The sequence below is a fragment of the Macrobrachium nipponense genome, chromosome 42 (assembly GCF_015104395.2).
Source record: "Macrobrachium nipponense isolate FS-2020 chromosome 42, ASM1510439v2, whole genome shotgun sequence".
NCBI classification, from domain to species: domain Eukaryota; kingdom Metazoa; phylum Arthropoda; class Malacostraca; order Decapoda; family Palaemonidae; genus Macrobrachium; species Macrobrachium nipponense.
The window spans coordinates 31,950,742-31,960,741 of record NC_061103.1 but is presented as its reverse complement, the minus strand read 5'-3'; the positions used below and the strand labels follow the sequence as shown (position 1 = coordinate 31,960,741).

At 32.7% G+C, this 10,000-nt stretch overlaps 1 protein-coding gene across 1 annotated transcript in view; it reads left to right on the top strand.

The window, feature by feature from the left end:
* LOC135213052 (uncharacterized) overlaps positions 1-10,000 on the top strand; it is a 168,749-nt gene that overhangs the window by 99,835 nt on the left and 58,914 nt on the right. The window contains exon 4 of the mRNA XM_064246886.1: positions 9,901-10,000. This exon is cut by the window's right edge and continues 30 nt beyond it. Within this exon, the coding sequence (XP_064102956.1) occupies positions 9,901-10,000 (100 nt within the window). The remainder of the gene's footprint in view (positions 1-9,900) is intronic.

The following is a 10,000-nucleotide window of genomic DNA, read 5'->3' as shown; positions in this document are numbered from 1 at the left end:
TCTAATAAATATTTTCATTTTCCCTCTCATAAATATTTGTATTTTAACTCTAATAAATATTTGCATTTGAACTCTGATAAATTTGCATTTACCTTTCACAAATACTTGCATTTTCCCTCATAAATATTAGCATTTTCCCTCTCATAAATATTTGCATTTTCCATCTCAAATATTTGCTTTTCCCTCTCACAAATGTCTGCGTTTTCCCCTCTCATAAATATTTGCGTTTTCCCTCTCATAAATATTTGCATTTTCCACTTCTCATAAATTTGCATTTTCCCTCAAATAAATATTTGTATTTTCCCTCTCATAAATTGGCCTTTTCCCTCTCACAAATATATGCATTTCCCACTCTCATAAATTTGCATTTTCCTTCTCATAAATATTTGTTTTCCCCTCTCAAAAATATTTCCATATTCCTCTCATAAATTTTGCATTTTCCCTCTTACAAATTCGTTTCTTAGCTCCCCCCTAAAAAAAATCTGCACCTTATCTTTCACTAATTGGCATTTTCACTCTCACAAATTAGCAGTTTAAATCTCACAAATTGGGATTTTCACTCTCACGCATTGGTATTTTCACCCTTACAAATTGCCATTTTCACTCTCACGTATTGGCACTTTCACTCTCACAAATTGGCACTTTAACTCTCATAAATTTGAATTTTTCTCAGAAAAAAAAATCCATTTTACCTGTGACAAAATACCGTTCTCCCTTTGGCGAACTAATTTACTGTTCCTTTCGATAAGATGAAAACAAAAGGCATAGTACTTAAAATATCCACAAAACACTTGTAATAATTAAAATACATTATATTACATACATATACATTTATATATACCTCATACAATAAGACATAGGTATTGTTTATCGTTTAAATTCAAAATCACTATACCTCCGGGAACAGCATCTACCCAAAAGGCACTTTTCCCAAAAGGACTTATTATAATTAATAATAAGTGCTTTTCCACGTCCTATTTGCTCGGTTGGTAAGTTACGGAACCCAGCAGCCTGGCTAATCTCATTCTTTTCGTCTCTTCTCTCTTCTTTCATTCATTTAACCCTTCGTCATTTCCAAACGCTGTATAACGTTTCTTTCTATTTGATACGAATCAAATCATTTTACAACAAATTCGAATGGCAAACTTCTCTTTGAAATGTCTGGGCAAGTTTCACCCCCTCGTACTTTAACTCGATTTCTCTCTTCTCCTCTCAGAGAGATCCTGAATAAATAATACGGCCGAATTCAATCGTGTTCATTCCTCATACGTTCATATAGTTTAATTCGGCTTTGAAAAGCGCAGCCCACTTCCGCCGTTTGTATCGAAAGGTTTTATTTATGAAGAAATACGTCGTGAAAGGGTTGATTAATTAATAAAGAATATGCATTCGAATGACAAGGACTTTGTAAGCAACGCAGACTTTCTATTCTATCATGACCTAATCCCTCTTTTCTGATTTGATTTCGTCTTTATTCTTGTATAAATAAAACAAGAATATTCTAACTGGAGAGAATATGTTTCTCCCTTTTGAATTTCCTGTTACCTTTACGGATCTAAATAGAAATTAATTAAAAAAACAGAGAACTAAACATGATTAAAGCCAGGTTAATTCACAATGAATATAGATACTATATAAATGCACCTCTATCAGGCTGCTATATATTTTGTATATGTGGTACTTGTGGTGAGAAATTAAATATGAAAAAAAAAAAAACAGAATTAACCATGACTAAAACCTAATTAATTCACAATGAATAAAGATACACTAAATACACCTCTATTAGGCTGCTATACATTCTGTATAGCTTCTATTTCTGGTGAGAAATTAAATATGAAAAAAATACAAATTAATTAAAAAAGCATAGAACTAAACATGATCAAAACCAGAATAATTCATTATGATTATGGATACAATATAAACACCACTATCAGGCTGCTCTATTTTTGTGATGAGAAATTAAATGTGAAAAAAATATATGAAAAATAAAATGTCATATTTAACAAAACATAGCGCTTCCTTAGTGATGTTTCAGTGGCGCAAATGACAATAAATGAAACTAATTACCCGGTTTTTGTATCGACACAATATCACACGATTATTAATTATTATTATTTCATGGAAGGTAAATATAATACTGAGAAAATTAAAATGGTAAAATAGTTTTTAAAAATAGAATTATATTCCTATCAATTTTTCCTACAACCTGCCAACCCTTTAACAAAATAAAACTAAAAGAACTGAAGAATAATAATAATAAAAAAAAGTTAATTAAATTACATACACCTTCCTTTATTTTTTCTATTTTCTATGATCCTCATTCTTTCTTGAGTTAATTCAAATAACTAGAAAGAAAAAATAATTGAAAAACAAAATTGTAAAATAGTGTTTAAAAGTGGAATTATATTCCCCTCAGTTTTTCCTTAAAACCTGTCAACCATTTAACAGACTAAACCTAAAACCATTGACGAATTATAATTAAAAAAATAGTGAATTAAATTAAATACGACATCCTTTATTTTTTCTGTTTTCTATGAACCTCATTCTGTCTTGAGTCAATTCAAATAACTAGAAAAAAAATGATTTAATTTTTTTTAAATAGTGCTTAAAAATGGATTTATATTCGTCTCAGTTTTTCCCTAAAACCTGTCAACCATTTAACAGAATAAAACTAAAACAATTGAAGAATGATAATAATAAAATATATTGAATTAAATTAAATACACCTTCCTTTATTTTTTCTGCTTACTATGAACCTCATTCTGTCTTGAGTCAATTTAAATAATTAAATTAAATACACCTTCCTTTATTTTTTCTGCTTTCTATGAAACTCATTTTGTCTTGGGTCAATTCAAATAAAAAAAGAAAAAAAAGAAAAATTAAAAAATAACAACACACACCCTATTAATTTCGTTGCGTCTCCGTTTGCGGTGAAATAAAACATTTGTTGAAAGAAACAGCTATTGGGGAAAGACCTCAGTGACAGTCTATTATAACGCCGTCCATTCGTCATCTATGAAGAGAGAGAGAGAGAGAGAGAGAGAGAGAGAGAGAGAGAGAGAAGGCGGTTTGGACTTTGAAGTCCAAATGCAAAATTAATTACTGCTAATGGTTGCTTTTGTCACAGTGGGAGGATTTTCCTTTTGGGCAAATTAATCACATGAGGGTTTGGGGGGGGGGGGGTAGGAGGAGGAGGGAAAGGTAGGAGGGGAAAAGAGAAGGGGCTGGAAGGGGGTTGGCAATCGGTGACCCCTGTTATGTTAGAGGACTTAATATCCTTTCCAACATTAATTAGCAGTGATGGCAGACCCCTTTCTACTCCACGGAGCAAATTTTAATTATCGGTGCAGCTTTAGTTTATTTGCTATGTTTCCGCGGCACGAGTTATTTATAGAAAAGTAAACTTCATAAAAAAAAACAATAAAAAAGAACTGAAGTCCACCCACAACGAAATAACCTTATTTGTATAAATTCAAGCGTCCTGGTATGTTTATATGACAACCGAGAAACTTGACTACTTTAAAACTTACGTTAAATCTTTAAGAGACTATTAAATTTAAATGATGTTCTACACTAAAATTCCAGTAGCTTATTCAATTAACGGATAAGATATCCTAACGTAACCTACCTCACCCTAGGCCTATGGACAGTTTGTTCTATTAATCTTATAAGTAGCTTATTCAAGAAACAGATAAGATATCCTAACCTAACCTAACTTACCCTTAGGTCTATGGCCAAGTTGTGCTATCACTCTTGACATAGATACGCAGTGCCTGAATTGTATTAATTATTAATTCTACGTTTCGGCTATACTCTGTTTTTTTCCATCTGCCCTTGTGGTGTTTTTGTATGGTAACACTGCGTCCCGGGCTTTAGATACTTACATTCAGCTTACATTCAACGATTATAATAATATTCTCGAATATTAACGGTGTAATTCGCATACAGTAAATTCTTAAAACACTTTTCAGTTGCAAATGTACACCCAGATATCCTTTTATTTACCTAAAACTTACACATAGCGTAACTATCTAAAGCCCGGGACGCAGTGTTACCATACAAAAACACCACAGGCAGATGGACAGATAAAAAAAAAAAACAGAGTATAGGCTAACGCTTACTGCAAATATGAAAGTTACAGGGTGTCCAGGAGCAAAGTTGGAATACTTTATTCAAGAAACCTGATATCCTAACCTAACCTTACCTACCCTTAGGCCTATGGCCATTTTGTGCGATTACCCTTGACATAAATACGCAGAATTAGAACTGTATTACTTATCAATTTCCTCGTTCGACGCCATTGGCAAACTGTAGCTTTATTTAGTCTGGACGGACGAATCGCCCTGACAAACTTATAACAAGGTGATGATGTATCTGTACTGAAAGCAAAATGGCCTAATGACAAGCGTAATTAATTCCTTAAAAGCTTCAGTGACTCACCGGAGTTCACATATAATGCAAATGAATATGATATTGAATTAATCGCCCTCCCCCCCTCTCTCTCTCTCTCTCTAATTTCATATGAAGAGATGCGACCGAAATAATTAATCTGATTAACAACGTCATCATTTGAGTTAATTACGCAACGCACAAAACTCTTTTCATCGGTAATTACATCCGTTGCAGATCGGGTGGTGATCTCAATTAACTACAGACGTAATTAGGAAATTAACAAATACAGAGGGAGAGCTGGAGTTTACTTCTACGACGTTGAGCCGCATAGCTAGCTATTTCTTAAAGCTCAAAAATAAATAATGAATTTGCGTCTGCAGATACTGTACAGACTCTCTCTCTCTCTCTCCCTCTCCGTCGTGACGTGATCTGTTATTTCCTGTCTGTTTCCTATCGAGTTTCTTCCTCTCGGGGGACGCGTTCAACGAGTCCCTTCATGTTGCGTTCAAGCAGGGAAATTCTCCCCTAGATACCGTTCAACAGATTCAAACAATCTTTCATCTTGTTGGATTCTTTTTTTTTTTTTTTTTTTTTTTGCGGGGGGAAGTCAGGACCCACTTCCTGTATTTTTTTTTTTTTTACCAGGTCTGGCAAGGTAAGGATAATTTTTCCCAGTCTCGTTGATAATCACAGTGAAAAAACCCAACCCTGAGATGAGATATTCCCTTAGATAAAATATTCACTACTTTTACTAACGACTCTAAACATCGATAATGGACTGTTGACATCTGATTAGGGGCAAATTAATCCACAAAAATTACGAAAACGATATGGATGTATTTTGGATATTTCCTATGTGAATATCGAAACACAAATCTGTCTGAATAGCATCAGAACAGCCCCTGCTGTGGTGCAACGCCAGATAAGCCACAATAGTTAATTAACTAATTATTTAACCCCTCGTGTGAATTACAGCAACGATTGATAAAGAAAACGGGTGATGAAAACTCAGAACATATAGAAAACGGAGGAAGAGCAGAGAAATGGAAAAAAAGCAATAACGCAGGAAACATTGTTCAACGGAAAAATAAAAATACAACAGCAAACAATAAAAAAGAGGGAGAAATTCACCGAGGACGAAAGACGTGAAAAAAAAACACAAAATACGAAAAAGGTTGGAAGAGTGGAGAGAGAAAAAAGCAGAGACGGAAACAAATAAAACATTCGAAAAGAAATGTCCGGATAACCTTACGAGGGCAAAACGCCTAAACACATCCGGAGAACGAGTAAAAGAAAATAAATAAATAAATAAAATATAAAAATAACAGGACGACTCTGAGCGAACCCTCAGCGGATAAGCGAGGCAGACTAGTCATGACTAATGGAGGAAAAGAAATTGATGAAGGGAGTGTAAAACGATATATATATATAAAAAAAAAAAAAGATGGTGGAGGGAAAAGCCAAACACGACGAATTTTTATTGAGAGATTCTTCCCACCGGAACCGGAGAGAGAGAGAGAGAGAGAGAGAGAGAGAGAGAGAGAGAGAGAGAGAGAGAGAGAACTAAAACCATTTACGGAAAAAAGAAAGGAACTGAAAAATGCTGTGCGCTCTCTCTCTCTCTCTCTCTCTCTCTCTCTGTAAATTAAGACACAGCGAGAGGAATTTGGGGGAAAGGGAAGGGATACAGAAAGTGTAAAAACGTAAAGTTAGACTGAAAAAGATCATTTATACCTTAATAAAGTATAAAGTCGACAATATTCCTTTCCAATGGTGCGCCTGTGTCATCAGCGTGTGTTCAAAAAGACCTTAATTTTAAATACTAAAACTGATATTTTACCCTTCCAGAACCTAAGTCGTTGTGACGCCATGGTACATTTTTACATCAATCAATCAATCAGAACTAAAAGGAATCAATTACCAATCATCAGCGAGCGTAGTCAAAATGTATAATTAAGTTTAATATACCCGCAACTGCAGTTTTTTTTTTATTATTTATTTATTCATTCTTTGATTTAATTTTGTATTGGATTTGGCCTCAAACTTGGAAATAATGCTTGATTTTTTTTTTTTTTAACTTTTGTGTGCATTTTCGAACAGGCTATGAATTTGGAAATAATGCGTGAATTTTTTTTTAATCTTTGTGCGTCTTCGAACAGGTTATGAATTTTGGTTCAATTGGCGATCAATGCGGTCAGAATTTATAACAAAATTGAAATGTACAAACAACTAAAGGAACAAGGAAGAGGTGTTTGTTTGTTTGTATGGTGTTTTTTACGTTGCATGGAACCAGTGGTTATTCAGCAACGGGACCAACGGCTTTGCGTGACTTCAGAATCACGTCGAGAGTAAATTTCTGTCACCAGAAATACACATCTCTGACCCCTCAATGGAATGCCCGAGACTCGAACTCGCTGGCAGGTCAAGGCCATACTGATCATGCCACTGAAAAGAGGTGTTGAAAAGGAGGGACCTCCACATCCAGAGAAGAGGACACCGAACTGGTGGCAGAGATGGGTGACACGGTGTTGGTATTTTTTTTTTTTCCTTTTACAATAGTGATGTGCCGCTAATAAATTACGTGTATAAGAGGCAGGTGATGACATGGAAATTATCTGAAACGAGTTGCATCCTTGATACAGCTTTGCACTTAAACTTTATTTGCCTTGGCCAGAATTCGAACCTTGGCCTGGCTAGTGCAGATACACTTATTAATTACCCTTCGGTGTAAGTTATTCCTTAGGTATGGTGAATTCAGTAATAAATAACAGGCGCGGCTTAATAATTGTGATATACATACACATACATTCATAATACACATACATATATATGTATATGTGTACTATATATATATATATATATATATATATATATATATAGATATAGATATAGATATGATATAGATATGATATAATATATAGATATAGATATAGATATAGTCTAGATATATCTATAATCTATATATATATATAATAGATATCTATATCCTATATCTATATCATTATCTAATATCTATATATATATAGATATATAAAAAATATATATATATATATATATATATATATATATATATATATATAATATATATATAGCTGTTATTATACATAACCACAAACTAACAAGCAAATGTATCCATAACACAGCAGAAACGCTGCCATAGTTTTCGCAATATTGGGAACAAAATTTCCCCTGACCAGTTCTTACTTCCTGAAACATACAAACTGTCACTAATGCGCGGCCTATTATGAACAATATCATTTAACTTTTTAAAATATTTTGACTGCATTTGGTTCGCCGTGGATATTACATAATATTAATTGAATTTCAATGCATTACGTAACCTTCATTCTTTAGTCCGTAATCAGATTAATAACAATTTTCAGAGGCTTTCGTTTGAACTTTCGTCTAAAAATAACGCTAAAAGGTAATATAATTTCAAATCTCTTAAATGGATCTGTGACCTAGAAAAATAGGTCAAGGTCAAGAATAAAGAAAAATAGGTCAAGGTCAAGAATAAGGAAAAATAGGTCAAGGTAAAGAATCAAGAAAAATAGGTCAAGGTGAAGAATAAAGAAAAATAGGTCAAGGTCAAGGATAAAGAAAAATAGGTCAAGGTCAAGAATAAAGAAAAATAGGTCAAGGTCAAGAATTGGCCCAAAGGATTAGATATTTTTACGGTGCTAGGAACCAATTGGTTACTTAGCAACGGGACCTACAGCTTCTTGTGGGGTCCCAACCACATCGAGAAATAAATTTCTATCACCAGAAACAAAATCCCGGACCCTGAGATGGGTAGTCGAGCACGTAACCGACTCGTCCAACGAGGAACTAGAAATCCGAGAACAATATAAGGCCGGAAAATCTTGACCTTAGTCGCTGACCTTCAAAAATAAATGAATATGAGAAATGATCTTGATTAAAACTCACCTCTCGAACACTTTAGATGATATCTGTTTTTTTTTCTTCTTTTTATCCCTCTAAGTAATTAAGGGACAACTTGGATATATACTCTGAAACTTATTTTAATCTCGATGTTTATGTTTTGGATTCCTCAATTTACAAAGATCAGGTGCTCTGTTTCTTCCTTTAGAATCATTGATAAAGTGCATAAATCACTTATCAGCCTTTCTTGAAATCAATTGTTTCAACATGAGAAATTTTATTCATTCCTCCTAATTCCTTACGGGAAAAACCTGTTATATGCCTTCCCTTCATATTCATTACTACAACGTATCAGTCTTTCTCTATATTCATTAATGAAGTTATTCACAATTAATTTACTCCTTGTCATTCATTACTAGAAAAACTGTATATGCCCCTTCATTTCACATTCATTCATAACGGAAAATCTAATGGATAATACAACTTCGTTTCTATACGACATGCAAGCACTTGAAAAACCATTAACAAGTAAAGTATTATTCTGAGAGCCCCTTCATATGAAATGACTGCTTTTAAATATATAAAAATAACTAAAATATTAATCTACTACTCCCTTCATAGGAAATACCTGCTTTATAATAAAAAAAATGCATTAACTAACACTTTATTCTAATAGTTCCTTCATATGAAATAACTGCTTTGAAATTTTGAAAAAAACATTAAAACAAATAAAATATTTCCTGCTGTGAGATATAAAAATAACATTAACTACAAAATTATAATATTACTCCCTTCACATGAAATAACTGTTGTGAAATATAAAATAAAAAATTACTAAAATATTATTCTAGTATTCCCTTCATATGAAAAACTACTATAAAAATGAAAATAAAAATTCGTAAGAGAAAAACCATATTAACCTCTTTCAGATGAAATAACTGCTGAGGTATAAGAAAAACATTAGCAAAATAAAAAAAATATATTATTCTATTACTTTGTATGAAATAACTACTGAAAAATACAAAAATAAAATTTATTTTTAATATCATTTCACTAATCCATATAAAATAACTGCTTGAAAAAACATTTTTAATAAAACCCAACGCGAGGAAAAATTAATGTTAAAAAAACTACTGTAAAATATTAAATAAATATTATAACATTTTTAATATTATTCCACTACGTCCTTCATATAAAATAACTGCTGTTAGACATCATCCTGAATATAACCTAACCTGTTAAACAAAATTAACAAAATAACGGTGATTTAAAAATATTATAAAATTTTTAATATTATACCATTACGTCCTTCATACAAAAATAAAAAATAACTACTGTTATACACCATCCTGAATAAAACCCAATCCGAAAAAAAATTAAAATAACGTATTATAAAATTCAAAAATTATTCCCTTACGTCCTTCATATAAAATAACTGCTGTTAGACTCCATCCTGAATAAAACCCAATACGAAAAAAAAATTAAAATAACGTTATATTAAATTCAAAAATTATTCCCTTACGTTCCTTCATATAAAATAACTGCTGTTAGACTCCATCCTGAATAAAACACAATGCGTTGAAAAAAAAAAAAATAACGGTGAATATATTCTATCTTCCCAAACAGCCGCCGCCCGGGACGTGGAGTTGAAGTTCTGGCGTCCCAGCGAACACTTGGTCAACATCACCTGCTTGGCCGCGGCTGCAGCGCCCGAACCTTCGTTTGC